At 48.7% G+C, this 24093-nt stretch overlaps 6 protein-coding genes across 6 annotated transcripts; 2 read left to right on the top strand and 4 right to left on the bottom strand.

Annotated features, from left to right (window-relative positions):
- Positions 1–163: 163 nt before the first annotated feature.
- On the bottom strand, positions 164–1138 carry MAA_08925 (VrtG; the record flags this gene model as incomplete). The annotated part of the gene is made up of 2 exons (XM_007826923.1): positions 164–874; positions 929–1138. The coding sequence occupies 2 exons, from the start codon at positions 1136–1138 to the stop codon at positions 164–166; spliced, it is 921 nt and encodes a 306-aa protein (XP_007825114.1).
- Positions 1139–1687: 549 nt separating this feature from the next.
- Positions 1688–2377, top strand: MAA_08926 (VrtF; the record flags this gene model as incomplete). The annotated part of the gene is made up of 1 exon (XM_007826924.1): positions 1688–2377. One exon carries the CDS (start codon positions 1688–1690, stop codon positions 2375–2377), a length of 690 nt encoding a protein of 229 aa, XP_007825115.1.
- Positions 2378–8695: 6318 nt separating this feature from the next.
- Positions 8696–11785, bottom strand: MAA_08927 (VrtR2; the record flags this gene model as incomplete). The annotated part of the gene is made up of 5 exons (XM_007826925.2): positions 8696–10081; positions 10157–10660; positions 10739–10900; positions 11000–11140; positions 11372–11785. The coding sequence occupies 5 exons, from the start codon at positions 11783–11785 to the stop codon at positions 8696–8698; spliced, it is 2607 nt and encodes an 868-aa protein (XP_007825116.2).
- A 7337-nt stretch (positions 11786–19122) lies between these two features.
- On the top strand, positions 19123–21068 carry MAA_08928 (POT family protein; the record flags this gene model as incomplete). Its single annotated transcript, XM_007826926.1, has 2 exons — positions 19123–19154; positions 19295–21068. 2 exons carry the CDS (start codon positions 19123–19125, stop codon positions 21066–21068), a joined length of 1806 nt encoding a protein of 601 aa, XP_007825117.1.
- A 721-nt stretch (positions 21069–21789) lies between these two features.
- MAA_11411 (Nucleotide-binding, alpha-beta plait) lies at positions 21790–22182 on the bottom strand (the record flags this gene model as incomplete). The annotated part of the gene is made up of 1 exon (XM_011413405.1): positions 21790–22182. One exon carries the CDS (start codon positions 22180–22182, stop codon positions 21790–21792), a length of 393 nt encoding a protein of 130 aa, XP_011411707.1.
- Positions 22183–22374: 192 nt separating this feature from the next.
- On the bottom strand, positions 22375–22995 carry MAA_08929 (uncharacterized protein; the record flags this gene model as incomplete). Its single annotated transcript, XM_007826927.2, has 1 exon — positions 22375–22995. The coding sequence occupies one exon, from the start codon at positions 22993–22995 to the stop codon at positions 22375–22377; it is 621 nt and encodes a 206-aa protein (XP_007825118.2).
- Positions 22996–24093: the final 1098 nt, after the last annotated feature.

The following is a 24093-nucleotide window of genomic DNA, read 5'->3' as shown; positions in this document are numbered from 1 at the left end:
AAGCATCTTTGCATTCGCCCATTCCAAGCCAAGTCAATGCTCTCGATTCACACTCTCACTTAAACATGAACAGCCTCTAGAAGTAAAACCCATCACAATACAGGGCTTGTCAGTGAACGGTTTGATCATGAATTGAAACATCCTACGCTGCAAGAAGAGCCACTCAGTGAGCCACCCCCAACCCAAACCATCTCCTCTTCTTTGGCTCACCAGGAGAGAAACCAACTTTCCGGTCCTCAGCCAACTTCCACAGAACCTGGGACAAGAACGGAACCAGGGCATTATCCACAATCTCTTTTGGTACATTGCCATATATTGACTGTATGATCTCCTGCAGAGTCATGCCCCCTTTCGCTCCTTTGGCACAATGCCAAGCAAGAGCTGAGCTAACTTGCTGAATGCGAAACTCGTTGTGATGAATGTATTCTTGCATTTTTGCCGGCAAATTGGCAATCTTGGCGCCATGAGCCGGATATCCAGATGCGCAGCCCTGTGCAACCATACTATCTAGGCTTCTCATGTAGACAGCCAGATCCATCACCACGGAGAATCCGTGCCCGAGGACATTATCTCCAGTGAATAGGGCGTTCTCTTCTTCAAGGACGAAACACATGTGGTCGATCGCATGGCCAGGAGTGAAAACTGCGCGGATAGTGGCTCCTTCGACGGAGAAGATTTGGCCATCTGCGATGGGATTCTGGCCGCGATCGGGTCGGTTCTTGTAAACTCGGTCTGCCCAGTCGGGGTTATGGGATATAAGATCAGGAACGCCACCGGTATGGTCTCCGTGCCAGTGAGTCAGAAGGATGAATGAGAGGTCCAGTTGCCGGTCTTCAAGGACCCGGATGACTCGTTCAATCCAGCATGGTAGTCCCTACGAACCAGTCAGTCTCTCTTTCGCGCAAGCGTCCATGGGGGTTTGACACACCTCCCCTGTGTCAATAAGGATTCGTGATTTTCCATTTCCCACAAGATAAGTGTTTGTCCCTTGGAGCTGCATTATGCCTGGATTTCCTCCCATGATGCGGACAACGCGATCTGTCACATCTTCAACGTCACGGAGCTGCGGCAGTTGGGCTTCTTGTCCCTCAAGGTATTCTTGCCAAAAAGACTCGTCAAATGGAATTCGTGTCGCCATGTTGAAATTGTTGTTCAAAGAAAAGAAATTGCATGGGGAACTCACTGGCAGTGCCTGTTCCTGATGTCGACTCAGCCTTACAGAAGGCACTGCGAACTTCTTGGTAGCTTCAACAGAAACCAGAAGACGTGAATTAAAAATTGGACTGATTTCCTCCAATTGGCACCATTCGAGCCTTGTTTGGTGTTCCGTTGGCTGTGCATGATCGGAATCTGTCGTCGGGTTTTGGAACAAATTGTGCATAGAACCACGCGTATGGAGAGGAGCATGTAAGCCAAATATGGACATCAAGTACATATTTTCTTATTTCAGACAAACCCCCAAAGGCCGATCAAGTCCCGAGCCGTCATAAATGCCAGATGCAATGTGCCAAATTGGCAATATGCCCCCATGTCAAACAAACAAGACGCCTGGGCAGAGAAGAGCGAACAAATAATTGTCTCTGTTACTTTCCATATATCTTCGTCTATTATTCGCCATTTCTACACTTTAAATTTGCCTACTGTGTAATTAGCATACTTTGCCGGTTACGCCTGGAGACGACTAGAAATGTCTGCATCTGGATCGGCCTCTTCAGGCGACGACAAGGCCGCAGAGCTGTACAAAACGAGACGACTTCTCCTCTACGACTACTGGGTCCTCGGCATTGTGAGCACATATGCCTGGGGATGCCCTACTTCTCAATACCCTCTGCCTCAATTTCGCGCCAACGTGGGCAAAAACCATCTTGACATTGGAATCGGAACGGGCTATTACCTCCGCAAAGGCCGCATCCCGCCAACAACAAAGATCACTCTGTTGGATATCGAAAAGACTGCTCTGGAATTTGCATTGAAGAGATGCGGGCGATCTGATGCGCGTGCGATTGTCGCCGATATTTTAAAGCCCCTCCCCGTGGACGACAAGTTTGACTCTATTTCCATGTATTATCTTCTTCACTGCATCCCGGCCACCGTGGAGGAAAAGTGCAACATCTTTTCGCATATCAAGAACAACATGGCCCCCGATGGTGTCATTCACGGGGCCAATGTAGTGGCGAGGGGCGTGAGAAAAGATAACCGGTTCGCGGCTCATATGCGTCGAAAGGTCGTTGAAGCGGGTATTTTTCAAAACAAGGAGGATAACCCATATGACTTTGAGCATGCCCTGAGACAAAACTTTCATGAAGTGGAGGTTCGGGTCGTTGGAACAGTGTTCATGTTTCGCGCGGCGAAGCCCAAGTTGGACGAGAAACCTTAACAGGGTTGGTAGTTTCGAAATGAGGAGTATTTGCAATGGAAAGATGAAGCATATTTCCATTTTCGAGGAGACATGGGAGTCATTCAGCATCATTTCATGGTTGTATACAAGGGAGGCTAGTTATGGCACAGATACCATCAGCGTAGGCACTCAGCCCTTTAGTTCTTGGACAAAACGAAGCAAGTTCCCTCTAATTAAAAGTCTCTGTTATCGTCACGGAATGGAGATCAATCTCATGAACGTCACTTTCCATACTATGCAGCTCTTTCATGCCAGGCTATGACTGGCTCAGGTCCATGTTTCCGAGGAGGATTGGGGGTTTTGTCGAGGTTCGCCTACAATTCATGATTGGACAGCGTGTTCAAAAGCGTTCACTGTTTTCCCCCTGGGCTATAGTTGTGACGATATTTTCGTCCTGTATACTAAGACGGTGAGCTCTTTCGTCAAAACTAACGTACGCCCACGGGTGTTGATGGGGCTATAACCCTCAAATTTTGGTGCTCCCCGGGTTTTGTTTCTACGACGTTCTGTCGCAGTCATCATCGCCTTTGGCGAGAGTTCGTCTTCAAGCGACTCGGCGTAGATCTTTGCTAGGAGAAATCTGGTAAAGTGTTCAGAGCTAGTTTTTTTCGTGAGTAATATAGACGCACATTTCACCAACAGCTTTTCAAATCCGAAGACTCAATCTGTTCTTGAAGCTGCGGAATCGTGCATTGTGCTGGACGAGGGAGGGTAGCCGCGCCATATTGGCAGACAAGTAACTGTCTGTCTCGTGGATTTGCACAAATATCTTGCACTCATCCCCCAGTAATTTTGTTCTCAACCGCCAGAGTAAAAATTGAGATCGCAAAAATATATGTTCCAGTCGTATCTCGAAGTTTGAAGATTTTGGTGAAGTCGTCGCCAATTTTGTTTGGGCATTCATCTCGCGCGTCAACTACGATTAAAATACCAAAACAGACGGGAAGCGACGTACATATGAATTGACTCTTCTGGGCACCGGTCAACCCCTATGCGACGCGGTGCGCAATCTCGGCGTGGGGAGCGCATTGTCATCGTCCGACTTGCGGGCGTCCAGAAGGTCATCGAGCCAAGACAAAATGCTACGCACGTCACGGAACGTGCCAGAGATTATAGACAGGATCTATACCGCGAATCATTAGCGAAACACCACCGAGGACCACGGGAACAGGACGTAATACCGCTTCGTAGGCGTCGTTTCGCTGGATGCACTGCGTATAACGTTTAGGCACTTCATTGTTTTCAATGTTCCCTGGATTCGCTTCCAGTGGGGAAACCGCAGCGGATCTCAACCTAGGCGGGCTCCTTGGGGGTCGGATTTTTGAGCTACTCCCCAGTGCCAGCACTCACAGCGGACCGGACGCAGTGAGTGCAGATGTGCTCACGGAAAGAAATCGTTGTATTATCCATGGCGACATTTGAGTACCAGATATGACTCTGACACTCTCAACGGCGTCCCACATCTAGGGGAGCGTACGGTGGAATTCCTGGTTGTTTGTGCCTACCGTAAAGGTTCTGTATCGATCTTAGCAGAGCACCGCTCGAGGGGGAGACGTCGACGCAACTTAAACTTGCATTCTGTGGCAGAATATATTTGCCTATCAAGAACTATACAATAATATACTGTGGTACATTGTAGTATAGAGCTTGATAGTCGGTAAAATTTGACTCTTTGCCTCCGACTGTGGTCTGTCGGGGAGGGTCTAAAGCCGGCCTTGGGCGCAATGGATGCTGAATTGATACTGGAATTAGACTTTTATCAAGGCGAGGTGGTCGAATGTTTTTTTTTTCAGTGGATTCGAACCAGGCGTCATTATTTCTCACAATTTAATTTGTTTGTTTGTTTGTTTGTTTATTCAGGGCTGCGGGGGGGGGCAGATAGACCAGTTGACACCTCAGTCATCCTTTCTCTTAAACGCACCTGCCTTACCTCTACTTGTTACGGGCCTCTACCAAACATTGTGTTCGATTCTGAAGTCCTCCTCTTCCTTCGCCTCTCATCATTGCACTTTGCCCCCTCTGTTCTGTAGCGTAACAACTTGGCCCTTTTTGGCTGCAAAACACTTAGAGTTGAACACATGTGTGCCCCTGTAACCTCCTCTGCGGAATTCCTGACATTTTTCGGTCGTGTTAGCGAAGCAACTATGAGTACTGCGGTTTCAGGTGTCAATTCGGGCTCAGAATCGCATGGCCGTCCGTGGAGGTGAACCCTCAACTCATCATCGGATCTCGTTTCCGAATGGCTATGGAATATGAAATACGTTGAGTGCTCCTTTTTCTGTTCCGAATCGTGCGCATTTGGGTGGCTAACCTCTTGGGTTTCAGGGAACATTGTTATTTACATGCCGAAAGCGCCCCCGACTTGTTTACTGAGTGCAGAGGCTTGGCCTCAGTCCGGAACTCCTGTGAAAACGTATACGAAGACTCTGGCTTCGAAGCAGACTTCGATTCCTAGCAAGCGTACTTGGTACCGATAACATTTCAATGTTTTGTACGTGCCCAAGCTTCTCCGACCTGTGCAAACTACGCAAAATAGATGCTAATATGCAATGGCCTTGAAGCTCTCGATTAAAACAAGATGGTATGTTATTTGCTTTGAGCTCTTACGTGCTAATATATCAACAAAGTCTAACTATATGAACAGCCCCTCACTGTTAGTTATATTACGCTTTTGGTCAACAATTACATCCTAATAAATATAGTGTTATGCGTGCGGCCAGGAAGGCCATATTGCTCGGCAATTGTGACAAGGGTTCAACATAGAAGGCTTGGAGCAAAGGGGCTCAATTCAATAATAATCTCGAAGGGTCTCTAAGGTCTTGAGTTGCTACAAGAGAGGAAGAGAGGGGTAACCGCCTTATATACATAAAAGGAACGCCTGGGCCTAGGGCTCTTGCCCGGGCACGTTCAAGCTGTGTAACTAATAAGTCCCGTATCGGTGAAGCCCCTTTGTTGGGCGTCACGATCTGTTGGGCCTTTTCCGTGTAACAGCAATGCCGGCAAGTAAGTTATATCTATTATTTACTTTATTAGTTAACTTACTAATAATCTTTTTTATATAGACTCGTGTTTTCTCGGTGCGTGTTACCAGCATCTACCCGCGATTGCCCGTCTCGTCTGATCACGAAGCTGACAATACAATTCGTAAAGCAGTCAAGAGTAAGAGATAAATATAAGAGATATATACGTATTAGATTTATCTGACGACTACTGATAAAGAACCTGACGCCAATTGGCCCCCCCCCCCCGGGCCCCGCGGTAAGTCCCCTGTTTCTAGATCTTATACCAGAATATTCTTCCCCCATAAAGAACCCTATCTTTGCTTTATAATAAACAGGGCATACACACGTATATACCAATACCGTGTGTAATTATACTAAATAGATGCCTTCATAGACTCGTCAACCGGTGTGTTTATTTGTTTCTAGCCGGTGTTCTCATCAATTACTGACACATGCGCTTGGGCAGTCGGCTGGCCAAAAACGCCAGGTTAGTGTGAAATCGGACTTTTTTACTTACACTAGTCTACCTATACTGACAAATCTTGCAGCGTACAAATGTATAGTATCCGTACTCTGAGAATATTATAGCCCTATTATTAACCTGTTTAGACTGAGGAGAAGGCGGAGGCGGACAAGCCGCCGAAGCCGAAGGTTAGTCCTAGTCATTTTACAATAAAAGTATCTAGCTCTCGCTATCATCTCCTGACACGAATAATAGAAAAATACCAGAGAAGTAAGTTATTTTTATTTATTATATTTATAAAGCTTGCCATATACTTATCGTTAATAACCTAGTATTTTGAAAAGATCATCGAGGTATGTTAATCACGCCTATTTACGTAGCATTTATGACACTACTTACAAACAATCGATAGGCCGAAATGACCAAGGATGAAAGCGACGCCGAAGAATGAGTTTTCTCAGAGTACGTCTATTGAGAACTGTATGCATGAGCACTGTAGCCCACATTGCGCCAAGCCTTGATGCACACGCAAACGCGCCGAAGAACTTTTTACGAAAATAAGAGCGTTGACTCGGCTAAAAACATGACATCTAACCATTTCGCTTTAGCAATATTCTCATTCCAACATTATTGCAGTATCTATTGCGCCCAGGGCCGGCGAACGATTGCCTCCTCCCTCAGATAGGCGACAGGCGGTGGCAGAATATATTTACCGACTGAAAACTTTACGCCAATATACTATAGTATGTTGTAGTGCAGAGCGTGAGAGCTAGGTACTTGGTTTTGTCGAATACTTTTTGCCTCCCGCCGGCGTTGACATTAATTGCGAGGTTCGCGATGCTTCTACCCAATTTGGCTTGGTCGTCAAGATCGCAATGTCCATACTCGATTGGTATGCCACCCCGTCGTCTTATTATCAGTAGTTACAGTGGACGAAGTCGACATGGAGTGGGAGCACGCCATATAGATTGCCGAAGAAAATTAAAAAGTCCTTCGAGGAGGCATGAATCACATTCGCTATACTAGTCTGTGGAAAGATTCGCCATATGAAAGATTGCTTGGTTGAAACGCAGATGGAGGGAATGGTCCTGTATGACTCTACCTCTTTTGGTACACTTGCAAGTATGTCACGAGTCATTGTCACATCGTGGCCGACAAGATGCAACTTCGACGCCACGTCGTCTGACCCTTCAACATGTTGTCCCCTGGTCTAGATGCCCGGGGGATCCGCTCAAGTAAAGTGTCAGCTTGGCATAAGGCTACTTTCACAGACCTGCGTTTGTCGGCGTCACTCCGAAAACGCAACACAGCTCGCCGCCTCTCAATTTTATATGCATTGCTGACCCTGCTGGCAAGTCGGCGCAAAAGGCTGAGGACTTGTTATCATCCGACGTCCACTCAGGGATCCAGGATGACCGCCACTGGGAACCGTGGCATGTTGGTGGGAACACGAATCGATCGGAGCTGAACTTGACCCCTGTTGCCTTCAGCTTCCATCGGCGTGCTAGTCTCATCGCCAAGATAATCTATGCGGTTGCCGAATCTGGCAGATTGGATCGGATGTTTGGGCCGCCCTGCTGACATTCACCGCCACGCAGTCTGGGACAGGGGCCTCGGCTGACGGACAGTAAAAATCGAGTCAAAATCCGTAGATGCAAATAACCTGCTGCTGCGGTATCCGGAAGTTCGGCTCCCCAGGGGTTGCTTGGCACAGCGGCTCGTTTTTCTTGCTGGACTTGGGATTGCGCTAGAGCAAAGGAGCCACTCGAAGATACTGGAATCGTCGAATTGTTGCAGTCGCAAAGGCATGGACCTGTCTGTGGTGAACTTGGTTTGCGGGGGGGACCATGATGGCAGAAGCACGAGCTGAAACCGTTCATCCGTACTCGAAGTCATGGCTGCCTGGAGCTTCATTGCATGGCTATTGTAAGAACAGCAGCAAAGCCAGGCGTCGCTTTCACGCGACCCCATTGTCAGAAAGAGCATTGTGAGACGGAAATCTAGTACACGTGGCGAAAGACATTCCCCTATCAAGGGTTACACATTAATTTTACTATGGTACATGTTAGTATGAAGCATAACAGCGACTATAATACGCCACCGGGTAATTCTCTCCTCACTCATCTTTTGGTCATGGGATCATCTCCTTCCATGTATTGATCCGGCGTCTAGACAGCTCCTCCAGTAGCCAAGCTTCGAGCAACTCTGCTACCTTCGGGCCCGGCCCGGCTGGGACACAGGTTTCCAACCGAAGCCAACCGTTTCGGTCCCGACAGTTGCCGTTTTCCCATCGGCCGCGATGAGAAGCTCGCACAACAGCAACAATATTACCCCAATATGTCTGAGCTTGGTGGGAAGGTGACATGCTCGTTTTCCCGGTGCAACAGAATTTAGCATACTGCCAATGAGAGCACAGTTCTTACGGTTCGACGTGAAGTGGTATCAGTAGTGGGTGGCCGAAAGCATCACACAATAGCTCAGCTCAGGCTTCATACTTTTAATGTGAAATTCTTTTTATTCGCAGTGCCGCTTATCCTTGTGGGAGTATGTATGAACCTCAGATGCGCGACGAATATGTAGCCAGCATCAGCGAGACTTGCTGCATAATGCTATCTCATAACTGCAAGTTTCACGAGTACAATGAATCCCAGGATGCCACGGTGTTTCCATCAGTCTCATGTACTAAAAAGGTGCAAATAAAGCATATAAAATGGTATAGTGACTTCGTTAACAATACAGGCTAACACTCAGAATATCTCAGAATATCCGCATTCACAATCAACCATATGTCGCCAGCCCATCCGACTCTTGCAGTCTTTCACAGTTCTATATTTAGAGCACGTCTCTATTTTCCCCTTCATTAGTAGGCATCGATGCATCATCTTCTTCGTCTATATTCGAATACACGCCCATGACATCGCCATTCAGCCAGGAAGGCTCGAAAACCTCCGAAGAAGAAATTGTATGGTACAAGTTTGGAGTCGCCATGCACCCGTCCATTCCAGAAGTGTATTCCAAAGAGACTGAGGTAGGATCCCAGTTATTCTGCGAGAAGAACTGGGTTGACATGGTATGCGAAGCTTCGGAGCCGAAGGTGGAGCCATTCATCAACACCTCGTCTGCATTTAACACTGGGTCAATAGGTGTTGCAGAGGAGCTTTGGCTGATTTTTCTGGACCTAACTTGGGTCAGCGACTTAGCAGCTGCATCCCTAGCTCTATTGCCGCATGTCATGTAGCGAGAAAGGTTTGTTCCTTGCAATATTGGCGACAGCTTCTCTCGGGTCTGATCCATCATGAGTGCCAGCGGCGGGCGGGAGGTCTCACTGTTGTTCTCTATAAAGAACGATTCATATTGCAGGTACGACGCCTCTATTACTGGCCAGGCTTTACGCACCAGCGCCGTATCGACACATGAAGTACATTCAGTTATGGCGGTGGAAAGTGCCAGCCATGGAATTGTGATATACCAGCGGAATCCCTCCCCGCGAGGGTCCGTGTAAATGAGCTGGGTTTTTTCGAGGTTTTGGAGAGTTCTTCTAAGCAAATCTGTATCAGCCCGCGGCTGCGGCGACGGCGGCGTTGTTAAGCTCTGGCTGCTTGAAGTATACTGGAAGGGTAGCAGCTCCGAAAGTCGCATCGCAGACACAAGACACTGTGTGCTGTGCCAGGTGAACCAAGCATAGGGAGAGCTTTCTGGATCGCAAAAATGAACAAGAGCCAGAGATTGTTGCTGAAACTGACTGACGTAATGCCTTCTCTGTTCCTGGCTAGGGAAAGCAGCTGAGCAGAAAGTGGAACAACTACTGGTAGTACCAATACCTGGTTCCGATCCCGCGAAATTCAGCAAGCGCCCCGCGACCTGTGCCCGATATGTTACAAGAGCAAAGGTTGTATCGGTGAGTTCTTCTCGGTCGGTCACTTCGTTCATGGTGTAAGGCTCAAAGTCGTCATCGTTTATATGTCGGACTTCGGACATGGCAGCTTCAGCATCCACATGACTGATCAAAGGCTTTGTGGATTGTGCAAAGGAGGCTTGTAAATCAAGGAGGCAGATGGTGAGCCACAACCGAAGCCTCATTTGCCGATGAAAGAAGCTTTCGGTGGATTGGGCCAATTCGTTGGGTTCTCGGTTTAGACCCATGGCCATTGTGAGTCTCACGGCCAGTGCCACCAGGGTCCAGACAGCTGCGCCCTTTTCTTCTGATCTTCGACCTATCTGTAAGCATGACTTTTGTCAGCGGCCCCTCAAAGCTTGTAACAACAAGTCGACCTGGCCTTCTCATAAACTTACAAGATATAGGACAAAAGCCTGAAGAACGATTCTATCCCGCGTCGTTAATAAGCCGGCCCGTTCAATTGCGTTTTCACAGAACTTGCGGTGCATCGACACTATGCTAGCTTTGCTCATGCGAAACATAGCCTTGCATTGACTGTCTGTCAAAGTATTGGCGGCTGCATAACATACGGCAGATTCCAATGCCATGACAGAAGTATGTTCTTCTGGATAGCCGAGGTACCTATCTCCTTCCAGCATCCATCGACTGAGAGATGGTCTGTGAAGCACCTTGATGATGGGGTCCACGTTTTGGAGATAGACACGACACATGTTTCCAATAGCTTCTTTATCGCGAGCGAACATTGTTGCGCTGGTGATGCGCGGGTTATTCAGTCCCAACAGGCTCAAGCAAAACATGGCCTTTTTGGCATGCTCGTCCTGTCTTTTCTCGTCCATTTCGATCTCTTGGTTAGTCCCTTCGTCGAATAGCGGCAACTCGGCACGTTCTATCCCCCGATCCTATGGTCACCGACGAGGTAGTTTATCAGCCCTCCTGATCTCCAGGCGAACACCATATTTCCTTACCCAAAAACATACCCTGTGGATGAAATTGGCCCAGAGACCGCTGGCTTCTTGCACACACAAACCATCATCGTGGTCACTACCGACTGAAAGCTCGGGTTTCCACGATGTTGGGCTCGGGAGACTTGTGGCAGCAAGCTGGGCATCGTCGGAGTCCTCAATTGAGCGTCGTAGCAACTATAAGTCACCGTAGTGGTCAGCTTACTCCATTGCGCTTCGAAATATTCCGTCAAGTTGATGGAGTCATCTGTCTGTGCAGTCAGAATGCAGACTTGCCGTGGATGACTCTGCCAAAGCCCTGCGCCCGCCATGTTCGTGGGCTTCTTGACATGGCTGGCTCGCTCCTGCCTGGTTGCCCGACTCTGAGCTGATTTTTTGAACCAGACTCTCGAGCCTTCGAATGCGATCAGAAAGATCCTAAATTGTCCCGACTGTTAGCAACATCGCCATTTCTCTCATTGTCAAATAGCCATGCTTTCTGCCACGTTCACTCTTTATTTGCGTTTGGGAGAGATAGCCTGCAATCCTGGCCAAGGTTCGCACCTGGCAGCACTGGGGCAGGGTGTGATTCGGCCCGCATTGACAGAGGGAGGTAAACCGGCCGGACAACTCATCGAATGAGCACCCAGCACTCCGTCCAATACTTACAAGCTTTCGTAGGCCATCGTTCTCCAAGTCAACGTTGGAGTTGCAACAATTTCCGCGTTGTACTAAGTTTTCCAGTCGATCAATTCGAAAACCAAGGACGCCACCGTCGCCCCGGTCGCTGCCTTTGCCGGGAGCAAACAATTCTTTAGTTCCGTCTTCGCCTGTTGATGTGTGGCGACATCGAGGTGTGATCGGCGGACCTGTGGCGGCGGTTGGAGAGGCATTGTTCCTCGCGCGACGAGCGTGTCGACCTCGAGGCAGTCGTGGACGATATACTGGGACGCAGACAACTCCGGACGACGTGCAATTGGTGCAAGGGTCGAGTTTGTCACACTTGAGCTTGCGATCTCGGCACAGAGCACAACTGAGTTGTGGAACAGCTCTATCCTTCTGTTGGCTGCGCCGTTCAGCCATTGTCGGAAGTCTACGACTCTTCAACACCGACACCATCCCAGATGCCAAACATAACCCATCCTACACAGTAGGTGAGACTTTATATATCCCTCCTAGCTACATGGTTCAATAAAACAAGGTTGCGCAAGTACCTGCCCCCCAGGTAGTCAATGGTTTGGTACTACACATGCAGAAGCGCCTCCAGGCCTTTCACGTTGCGCTGGTAAGCTGAGGCTAATCAGACCTGGCCAATGTCTAGGCCCTTGGCCAGCCATCTATTCACTGGCTTCAACATTTACGCAAGGACAAGATCGGTACGACTTCCATCATTCCGGCTTGACTTTTCGGCTGCAACAAATCCTCTACGCCCCGCGAAAGCCCGCCTGCAGACGTGTGGTGACATAAATACTACCCTGTGGCCTGGTCCAACAGGCGATGCCATTTTTCAAGGCTGTTTTTTTATTCGAGGGTTCGCCACACCTCCCGGGTGTCGCCAACACGGGCTGTCATCCTTCGCCCTCTCCCATAGTCGCCTCCCATGTCAGCGTTTATGGTTTGATATGGCAAGTATTAAGTCACGAAACGTTCTATCGATTTCCCAATCACTTCACAGTCTTAGTTCTGGTCAGTAATCAGCGTCAACCCACCATACGGAGTGCATATGCCATGTGTTCTCTTTGTGTACAGTCACTGCAACAAGCGACGTCGCACCAAACTCGGTCTGAAGACTCCTGCTTTTCAGCCGCAGGTTGTAATAAGGCGGGCTGAAGGTTGAGCGGTGGACAGTACATCAGGATCCCTACAATTCTCTCATTAAGTTGACCCTTTAGCCTGAAAGAATGTCAGGCTCAGGTCCGAAAAACTTTCCTCGCCACTATTGCAGCGTGCGGGCTATTCGACAATGTCCGTTGTCAAGAAACAACTTGGGTAGAAACGCCTCTACAGAAAAGGCACCCCCTTCTCGTGGGGGTGTGGTGGAAATGTTCCGTTTCCTTTCCCCATTCTGCTGACTGTTCATCTCACAGTTGGAGCTATCTGCTGACAGCAGGACGTCAGAAAGACCGGTATCTTATTGCGTTGTCAGACCCTCTCGGGAATGAGTCCCTCCGCCTATGATATTGCTCAGATCTCAGATGAGCGCATGTATGCCTGCCGAGTTGCCATGACGGCCTCACTGTGTGTGATCAAGTTACGCTCGGGCAAAATTCGTGACAGCATGAGCCTCAATAAGCCATGCAGGAGTCTGCACCGCTGTTTACCCCTAATGAAGCAGCACGGACCTTGCATACTTTCCATATCTTGTAAAAGAGCTAAGCCATTGGCCGCCCGACTGCTAACCTAGTCTTATTGGGCCTCTTGGCTATGATGTACCGGCGCAGTGGCAGGATTGGCTAATAGCTGACGATATCTGGAAGCAGTCACGTTAAAGGACGTGCTCCTAGCTCCCAGAAATATAGTGAAGGCAACGCTTGTGAAGACTGCCATGTTCGTAACAGACGATAGAGACGCAGAAACTTTGTTTCTAGAATCTACCCGGGTGTTTGCAGTTCGGTCACACCACATGATGGTACTACCGTAGAGAAGAAGAAGCGGTGAAATCGAAAGACATTGAGAAATCCCTCTTGTTGGCAGCAACGACAGCTTGCAACGCGAGTGCTAATCTGTGCAGTCTGATTGGCAAAGATCAAGGGTGCAAGCACGGCCAAGGATGGCACAGCATACTAGTAGACCAATAAACCAATAAACCAATACATAATCCGCCCCCAACTTTAGAGCTTCCAATCTCATTTCCAGGGCAGTTCTCCAAGACAGGGCACACGACACAACCCAGGTTTGTCAAAAACGTGGCGTGGGTTGCTGTAGCACGACAGAAGGGGAAATGTATATGTCATTAGCATATTGCCACGTTTTCCCTGGATTCTCCGAGTATAGTATACAGTGCATATACTTGAGCACAATACTTGACGGCCACGAAGAGATGCCAGTCATCGGGCTGAAGACCAATCAGCAGCCATCCACCACGTATTGGAGAGTACATCCTGAATATGGATTCCTCTAAGCAATCTGGACACAATGGTAGAGGACTTGGAGTACAATGTATACTTGGAACTTGCATTGACTACGTTGAGTTTCGTTGCAAGGGAAACAGCTCAGTCGCTTGAGGTGGAGGTGCAATATAATGTAGTCAGATAGCGACAGGGGATATTATGAGCATTGGATGATTCATCTATTTACTGCAGTTTAAAGGATCAATACGTCTATAAAATCGAACCATTTCGGCAATAACCACGATAATTCCCATGTTTACGTGAAGGCTGCGTCGATATGCAATCACGACTGATGAGCCTGTGGCCGTGATTCAGCGCAAGACGGCTGGCGTTGAAATCCACCAAACGGCGCAAAGAGAGTCGAATGCATACCAAGGCAAAGACGTTCAGTCTACAGAGTGTATATCTCACATGCTAATCAATCATTATGCCTCTGGTGAATACAGTTTTAATATAGTTGCGGCTCGAGAACAATCTCGATCAATCCATTGGCACGCACTAGCTGTTGCATCCCATTTTGCAACCTGGGAATCAATTGTCTGGCAGTCCCCGATATCGCTCCTTATAACCGAGCCACTCCAATTTTATGATTCATATCTGTTCTGTTATTCTCTCCCCCTTTTTTTTTTTTTTTTGACATAACCCAGTGATGTCTCATGCAAGTGTCCATCGGATAGAACATTTTGAGTGAAAAGGCTTTCGTTTCTACCAGTTAGCCACAATATATATTGAGCCGTAATTATATATTTGATTATACAAGATTTAGGATGGCGCAATTAGACTTTCTCGTTTCTGAACAGAAATTAAAAATTTCCCATTCATTCCTCCGGGCGAGAGAAGAAAATCTGCGCCAAGTCGGGGGCGAAGCCTAGCTTACCCTACAATAACATCATCTGTCAGGAATTCCATCCATCGGTCTTGTTCACCTGGCGGCGACGTCTAATACTTGACAAAGACGGCGAACAATTACAAAATTAGAAAGCTATTAAAAATGAGTACCATCTCTACAGGCTGTTAAGTTTAGAGGGCTATTGCAACACCAAAACCTGCGGCTGGGAGTATCCTGGACTTTGCACCTCACAGGTGGTCCTGGATGAGTACGGAGACGCGACGCTTATTTTAACAACGCGCTGTACAAAGTTGTAAATGGCATATATCTTCCTATTCTTCAAGGCTGTGTTTTGGCTACCTAGAGGTTCATGTTGCAGCCAGACCATCTCCCTAGAGTACCGACATGTTCGTGCCAAGTTCCTTCACGGCAAATTAAGTAAGCACAAGAAGATCCAATGTTTAGGTGCAGTCTATGCACTATTGTAGGCTACTAACCTAGTCCAAAATGTACATACCAAAGCAATCAATACTACGCTAAGAATCGTCCCGGTGTTTCGTCACCCCAGACCCGCGCAGACTCGATCTTTACTCTGTTAAGTCTAATGCAACAAAGCAGAACATTGTCGCTGTGACGCTGTACCAGCATAGGCTCTGGCTGAGCGGCATGTATCGCGATACAAATGACGACAGACCACCGCGAAGTTTCTTAATAGGGCCGGCGTTCAGACGGCACCACTTTCCCTTGGCAACGGGACTCCCCATGAACCACATCGCTTAAGTTGGTATGAGACCGTTCCGTGAGTAAAGTGTAAATGTCATGATATGGTATAGTATGCGCGGGACAACGGGGTCGCACTGTTCCCAATGCATCATTGAAAACTAGTTAGTACTAGATGAAAACGTAAAGCCATCGAGAGCCGAGCAAACCCGCTTCCCCAGCATTTGCCACGTAACTTTTACGAAATCTGGCGGTAACCTAGTTTGGTACTGTCTGGGGAAGATGGATATCGTGGAGGAATCTCCTACATGACTTACTTTGGAAACCGATTCTGGGACATGTCGCGGGGGAGGAGACGTTGCTACTGTTCAGAGGATATTGTTGCGATCAAGCTGAAGACTTGCAAGTTCCGTATCACGACGATAGTTCATTCAAGATGTTAAATGTTTGGCGTAAATGAAAATTGGTTATGCATGCCCTTTGGTCGTAGGTATTCGTCAGCTTTGGTGAGAATGGCTGATCTGTCGAATGTCCGTCCGTCTCCCATTACCTGCAACCATTTCACGTCAGGCTCAGCACGGTGGCGCACTCCTTCAAAAGCGCCTGGGCCGATGAAGAAGATATGCACAATTGCTTTGTGTGGTGGGTTGCCTTGGCTGGTGTCATACATCCGAACTGGTGTTTAACACTGGAGCCACATTGCCGCATTCGGAACTTTCATTACTCGAGGAGCTGCAACGTAATCAAACAAGGCGAACAAAACAGGCGAACAAAACATGTTGATAGGTACGTATATGCATCAAGTGATGTGCGGCTGCCTCGTGACTGGGCAATGAAATGAGAATTCCTGAAGCCCACTTGGGCTCTTTGGATAGGTGGGATGATGAAGCCGATGTGAAGCGACATTGCGCGGAATAATGGACTAATACGGGCGGTCAACAAGGACCAGCTTTTGACTACTGGTTCCCGTTGGTGGAGACCGGGTCCCGCCGTCGGTAAGCTAGTCCGTCTTGGGCATCACCTTTCGATGGCCCCCATGAAGGTTACCGTGCCATCCGACCATCATCAGTGATGTTTCGGCGAACCAAAGCCCATGTTTGGAGCGTTTCCATTCGTCCTTGATGCCACTTGACCCTCCAACAGCATTCAGGCCGCAAGAAGACCCAAGTTGCCTCCGAATTGTGGCGCTAGTCTCGAGGAGACCCTGCGGGACCTTTTGCGTGGGATCGACTTGTCGTTTGAGCAACTAATAAATTCGTGGCGTTGTCGCTGCTCTATGCTCCTTGCTGATAACATAGGGCCATTGTTGCGTTATCTGGCTTCGTGGATTTGCCCACTAAAAGTCTCATGGTTTACCGATATGTGTTGTTAAGTGTTGTGCTCAGTGGCGATGGCGCTCCATACCCGACCTTTCAGTATATCCCAGCGTGAGCTACGGCACTGACACAAACGGCCTGCCCGTCTGGGTGTGGGCAGTCTCGGCAGCCGGGAATGTCTGAACGTCTGGAAATAACCTCGAAGCGGCGCTAAGAAAAATCTTCGCCAGAGGCGCAACGCCTCTTTCGATCTGAAGCAGCCCTCATCGCATGCTGTAGCTCCAATGGTTCACTAAACCGGTGGGGGTTGCTGAGTGGCGTCAATATCCTCTTATTAGTGGTGTCCCTGATTTGTCCTGGTAAGCCCCAGGGCAGCGGTCGCCGTGGAATAAAGCATGGTTATGTTTGATAAGAGACTCGTGTACAATCTCTTCGCCGTGTCGAGTAATAACTTGAGGTGGATGTCGGGCAACTCACCAGTCGGAGAAGCACAATGTTGGTCGGGACTTGCAAGTACCCTGCCAGAGCGTCGGCTGAGGGATATATTGTCATGAACTCAACCCTTTAAATCTTCTAGCACTTGGCCGAGTGGCGCACAGCGACGTTCTGAAGCAACCAGAAGTACCGTTGACAGGTATCGTCCGGCAAGTGGGCAGGATTCGAGTCAGCCCAATCTTGTAGCATCATGCCACCCGGGCTCGAGTACTGCGTGTGCAAAGTTCAACTACATGATGCAATACATTCAAAAATTAGAAAAATCATCGACTTCACACAGCAGAATTTGCCCACCGACTGAGCCGCTTCCATGGCTTCTGGAAAGTGGTGTGGCTTCCCACCCCTGGCCAGCACATTTTTCGTCCATGCCCCGCGATTTGACTGGAGCTAAGCATCACCATACCCTCACCGTCGCTCACAGGATGTGTTGCAATTGGGCGTCTGTCGCAGGGTGCGAGACAGAAAGCAAAAGATCCTGTGGATGCTGTACGTCAGGCTGCCAGAAATGTCCTGTTTGGTCACCTGGTACTGTTGTCGCGCGGAGATCAGTTGGCTGCTGTTGAAGGCAAACTTGGGACCATCAGGCGTCCTGGGATTGTCAACGTCTCTGTCCGCATTGGCTGTTAGTAAGTGATAATAAGTGACCCGCGGTTGTAATTTTGGAGCATACCCGGCGCCCGTGCTGGTGTCTCCCATTAACATTATTTAATGTTGAGGTATCGTGGACTGCGGTTTGCCGAGATGTCATCTGTGTTGTGTCATTCTGTCACTGCGCCCGAGGGTAAATGGCGTTGGAAATGCCCAGAAAATGCCCAGGCGGCAACCGGCAAAGGCTGTCTGGGGACCTTGCCCCCTCGATCGAGTGACGGACTTGGCAGATGTCGCGCACAGAGCCCTGAGGAGTCGAGGAGTAGAAACTGCATGAACGCTGGTGTTGACACGCCATGGCATGGATGGGTACCCTTTCCGCAGCCACAAAAAATTCCAGCGGCTTGGGCTTTGTTGGACGAGGACACTAAGGTCTTGGCAAAAGCTGTTTCCTCCAGATGACGGACTGTTCTCCCCGCCTGGCTCTCTGATTCGTATTGCGATGGCGATTCGGTCAATTGTTTCGTTCGCTTGTCTCATCGCCGCGTCTGTCGCGCAGCACTTCCACCCCAAGCATCGCGACACGAGATACAATTGGGCAAGCCATGACAGGGCAAAGGTGAGGTGGCCAGCTCCCTGCAATCCCCCGATCTTACAGTCTTCAATCGCCGTCGGTTCGCCTTCCCGCTTGGGCTTGGCCCTGCAGCCACCCGACACCCCCATCAGCATTTCCATTTCCATCGCCTCCATCATCGCATGGTTACCGACCCACTGCTCAAGCCAACCGGGGTGAGCGAGACGAGGCCCTTAGTGCAGAAGGACGAGATGAGGGCGGATGACGGAACTGCTGAGCTGGTGTTGCTGAAGACGGCGGTCCTACCCAGTCGGCCCTGTTCTGCACTGAGCGCAAGAAACAACAAACGGAGCAGAAGGAACCCTGCTCCACAGATAGGCAGGGCCCGTGATAAAGCGTCTGGTCGGTACGGTGTAGCTTCAGTGAATTTGGGTTATCAACCAAAAACGAGTTTCCCCGGGACCTTTTGCTTCTCCATGGGGTTTGGTGCCGACTCTATCGTCCTGAGTCTGGCTTGCCGATTTGTACTCCGACACGCCCCAGTTGGTCGGGCCTTCCTTCCTACTTGACTTGACTTGACGTTTTGCGTTTTGCCCCCTCCCCCAAAGCTCCCCCGGACAAACGCTTTCCTCGGTCTGGGCCTGGGTCTGGTTAAGATTTCGTTTAAATACGTATCTTTCTTTCTCCTTCCTTCCTAATCTTCTTGATTCTGTGTCTCGCTTTCTCCCCTTCCCACCTCGCGAGACGCTGCGTAAGAACAGGGTGCTATCAAAGAAGCAACACCTACCATGGCACAGAATCACGAGGATATGGCCGCCGAGTAAGTGTTTTTCTTTTCTCCTCTTTTTTGTGTGGTTGCACTGTTGCCCATTGTATCACCACCAAATCAACCCACTTGCAGCATCTTAATACGGAAAAGAGTCTCTCATACTAACCAGATTGTTTTCTGCAACCAATTAGGCTCCACGAAGAGTTCAACGAGCGCGTTCCTAACGAAGGCACCGACTTGACTGGCGGTTATATTGAAAAGCCCTCCTTGGATCAGAAGCGCGATCTCGCCGTTGGTGACACCGAGACAGGCCCTACTCCTGATGGCGAAGAACCCAACGAGCATGAGAGGAACACGTTGCGCCGCATCGGCGAAAACCTTCCCGCTTCCGCTTTCATGATCGCCATTGTTGAGTTGACCGAGCGATTCACCTACTACGGTGCTCAGGGTTTATTTCAGAACTACGTCAACAACGCCAAAGATGGTAGTGATGGTCAGAAGGGCCTGGGCATGGGTCACCAGGCTGCATTCGGTCTCAACCTGTTCTTTCAATGGTTCTGTTACGTGACACCTATTCTCGGCGCCATCATCTCCGACCAGTACCTCGGCAAGTACAAGACCATCCTCATTTTCTGCTGCATCTACTGGGTTGGACTCCTCATCCTCTGGACGACATCGCTTCCCGTTGCAATTGAGAATGGCGCTGGCCTCGGTGGTTTTGTCACCGCATTAGTAGTCATTGGTCTTGGTACCGGTGGTATCAAGTCCAATATTGCCCCTCTGATTGCCGACCAGTATCAGCGGCGAACTATGGCTATCAAGACAGAAGCCAGCGGAGAGCGTGTGATTATTGACCCTGCCATCACCTACCAGAGAATCTACATGGTCTTTTATTGGTGCATAAATGTTGGCGCCCTCTCGCTAATGGCCACGCCTTTCATGGAGAAGTACGAGGGGTTCTGGACTGCGTTCCTCCTTTGCTTCTGCATGTTCAATGTCGGCATTGCCATTCTTATTTTCCGACGCAAGTCCTACGTCATTCGCCCTCCCCAAGGCCAAATTATCACCGATGCTTTCAAGGCTATTGGTATGATGATTACGACTCGCTCCCTGGACGGAGCCAAGCCTTCATGGCGCGCTGAGCACGGCAAGTCTGGCAAGGTTGCATGGGATGACCATTTCGTTGATGAGCTCAAGCGTGCCCTCAGAGCTTGTAAGGTCTTCGTCTTCTACCCTATTTTTTGGGTTTGCTATGGACAGTTCTCCAGCAACTTCGTTACTCAGGCTAGTCAGATGGAGGTACATGGCATGCCCAATGACTTCATGCAGAACTTCGACCCTCTGTCCATTTTGATCTTTACCCCAATACTGGAGAAGATTGTTTACCCTATTTTGCGCAGGCGCGGCATTGAGTTACGTCCCATTGCTCGAATTACTATTGGCTTCTGGCTGGCTGGACTTTGCATGGCTTACGCTGCCATTGTGCAAAAGCTGATCTACAGCGCCGGACCCTGCTATGATAGTCCTCGCAATTGCCCTGCTGGTTTGAGCGCTGAAAACATAAAGCTGCCAAATCACGTCCACGTCGCTATTCAGACGCCAGCATATGTGTTCATTGGTGTCTCTGAGATCTTCATCTCCGTGACTGGCCTCGAGTATGCTTACACCAAGGCTCCCCCAAGTATGAAGTCTTTCGTCCAGTCTCTCTATCTCTTCACCAATGCTTTTGGTTCCGCCATCTCCGAGGGGTTTGTACCTGTCGCCAAGGACCCCAAGTTCATTTGGATGTACACCGGTATTGCTGTCGCGGCCGCCGTGACTGGCTGCTTATTCTACGTGTTGTTCCACCATTACGATGCCCAGGAAGAGGCCATGTATGCTCTTGACCGCGACGTGCCTGTCTTGACCTTGCCTGGTCAGGAACAAACTGAGAAGCCTGGGGACAAGGAGGTTGATCCCAAGTAAGGCTACGAGAAGCCGAATTGCGGAAGATGTACATAGATAAGCAACCCTGATGAATTTTATGTTTTATCGGCCATGACAATAATGTGATGTAATGGTGGTCAATATGAATATCATCGTAGTGAAAAGTGCCCCCAACACTCTGTCCTTTGACGGCCTCCGGTGGTTCCCCTCTAGTAGCAGTGTAAATATTATCTCCTTTGAGACTGTCGTTGCTGGAGGCGTAAAGTGTTGTGTCGTCATACCCATCACAGGGTCTATGGATGAGGAACACCGGGCTTGGGGAAGATTAATAACCTGTCTTTCGGATCAGAGGTCTTCATGTACTTCGACGTCAAGCAAGTATTGAATGGATTACACTGCGATATGTAACTAGAGCTCCTCAGAAGAGCAGCTTTGCTTACACCTATGGCAAGGGCTCACGTTGGCATCGGACCTAGCAACTACTTTACTGAGACTTGTCGATTTAACCTAAATACTTATAGGCTATTTACATCCATTACCGCGTGAATGTCAGTCTCGCAATGGGCTTCCTCCTCAATTTTTATAACCTTTAGTAACCTGCCCTTCGCGGCATTACAATAAACGCAAACAAGGAAAACCCGAAGCTAATATAACGAAAGTGATTCATGCCTTCCCGAAGGGCTTTCCACTATTTTCAGCAGGGCATCCCAATCCATACTCTCCCGTAAGGCTTTCCCCCATATATACACATGGCTGTCTATTAGATTATCTTTGCCGTGTAGCCAGTGAATTCCTTAATGTCATCCAATATCCAGTCTATTGGAGTAACAAAAGTGATGTCTACCGCCCCCTTCCTCTCTCTGCCATAAAGTTTCTCGAAATCTGTATAACCTTTGGGCGTTGAAGAGGTTGTAGAGTCTTCAGGCGGAAGAGTAGAGCCGACACGTTGATAGTGTTTGCCAAATCTTTCAACTTCAACAGATTCTTGTCCACCATTAATAATTCCTACCACTCGCCCAGTATGGTCGAAGACACAAGAGCCAGAATCTCCTGGTTGACTAAAAGGCGCCCATTGCCCTGTCATGCGTTCTATATCGGTGGTATAGGCGACGACAAGGTAAGCCCAAGAAATTTTGGACTCTTCTGCGGCCATTGGTGTGCGAAGAATGGCTTCGATTTCGCCGACTAAACCAAATGTTAGTCCTGACGTCCTTCCCCTCTTGCCAACCCGAAAGGCTTGGCGCTGTTCTCTCGCCCATGGTCTTGTCTCTTGGATGGGAAGGAATCCATAGTCATCCAGATATTCCAAAAGACACTCTCCCTTGTCTGGGAGACTCGGAATACCCTAAGCCGACCTGTTGAAGCCTTGGTAGCCAATATAAACCTTGTTCTCTGGCTCGTCATTGAACTGCGATGCTGATAATTCGACAAGTGCCCAATCCCGTGAAAAACCAGCATTAGAATTAGAACAAGAAGCAAGCGTCGGTGAAAAGGCGACATGCCCAAGCGTTCTTTCCAAGAGTCCCGTATCCCCGGCTGTATACACCTCGTCCACGGCTTTTTTAAGGCTGTCTGCGTATTGAAGCAGCGACCTGTAGATATTCGCCTTTATTTTATCCCGTTCAGAAGCTCGAAACTCATCAATCCTTCGTTGGAGGCGTTTTAGTAAATGCTCGACGAAATGCCGTGCTTTTCCGAGTTTCTCCTGGCACTTCTCCAAGGCCGACAGAGGAACTGCAAGCTGTAAGTGACATTGGTCTCCATCTTGCATTTTATAGTCCATTACGTCCTTCTCTTTACCAGCAATAGCGACATGACGGCTGGCTAACCCGTAGGTCTTTGACTTGTCGCCATCAAGTTGGAGATGCAGGCCCATCGTTCCCTCTGCGCCGCGGGGTGCCTGGGAAATGGGGTAGCCAAGTGAGGAATGAACTGGGAGCATCGCTTCGTTTATCTTTGCTGCCATATTGAACGGGTCGTCGTCACAAAACCAGTGTTCTCGGTTCACCTTGCCCTCAATCAGCTTGCGAGATTCGGCAAGCTTAGTGACCGTGGCTTGCAGAAGCTCGACCTCGACATCTAGAATACCGGCTGTACGGAGAACCTCCCTGCATGCCAAGGCAATCTCTATGGCGCTCTCCTACTCCATGTCGATTTCGTCTACTGTAACCATTAGGACAACGGGGTAGTGCACTACCGGGGGTCGGGCATCATCATCCCGAGAGCCAATCCGAATTGGGTAGAAGCATCGCCAGTTGCAGCCATCCAGAGCACATATAATATTTGAACGGACGGACTCTGACCATCTCACAAGAATTTCGTGTTGAATAATTGCCCGGAAGCTCTTCCTGGGCGGGTAGCGCTCTGCAGTATCAGGTCCTTCAACCAGCGACCATGGCGTACCGCTTGTTCTTGCGATTAACTTAGGTGGATCAAATAACCCAAGGTAATAAAACTCTCTCTCTGCTTCTCCTGGCCTATAAGGCTCCATTTCGCCGGCAGAACTGTTCGTGTCGTGTGCTTCTAGTAGTGGGAAAATGTAGTCCTGTTCGCGGCTATTTATTATGTTTCTCTTCTTGGGAGCAGTGCAAATGAAATCACACGCATGATGCAAGTATCGTGCAAGCGTAAAATCTAAAATAGTATTGGGCTGTACCAGGCCAAGGACAGTAAAAGACTAGAAAAGTAGACCGTCTCAGCGCAATTGGTGCTACGTCGCGGCCTCCTAGCTAAAGCTATCTCGCGATAGCCTCTGCCACTATTATTATAGAAGTAAACCTTATATGTTGTAGTTTGTGCCGGTGACTATCTTGTTGGTGGTCTTTGGGCATGAATATGCTGAGATCTTGACAACGGCATATATTATAGGTGAGTTCCACCTCAAGGCCATCCGTACTGTATCCCTTTAAATGTGCGCAGGTCTAATTAATATATTAAACCTAATTTTTTATAATACTTAAAGATACTTAAAAATACTTAAGGATACTTAAAAATATTTAAGGATACTTAAAGATATTTAAGAATACTTAAAGATATTTAAAAATACTTAAAAATATTTAAGAAT

Source organism: Metarhizium robertsii (assembly GCF_000187425.2).
Source record: "Metarhizium robertsii ARSEF 23 chromosome Unknown MAA_Scf_7, whole genome shotgun sequence".
In the NCBI taxonomy this organism is placed as follows: domain Eukaryota; kingdom Fungi; phylum Ascomycota; class Sordariomycetes; order Hypocreales; family Clavicipitaceae; genus Metarhizium; species Metarhizium robertsii.
The sequence above is the reverse complement of the archived record's forward strand: the minus strand, read 5'-3'. Positions and strand labels throughout refer to the sequence as shown.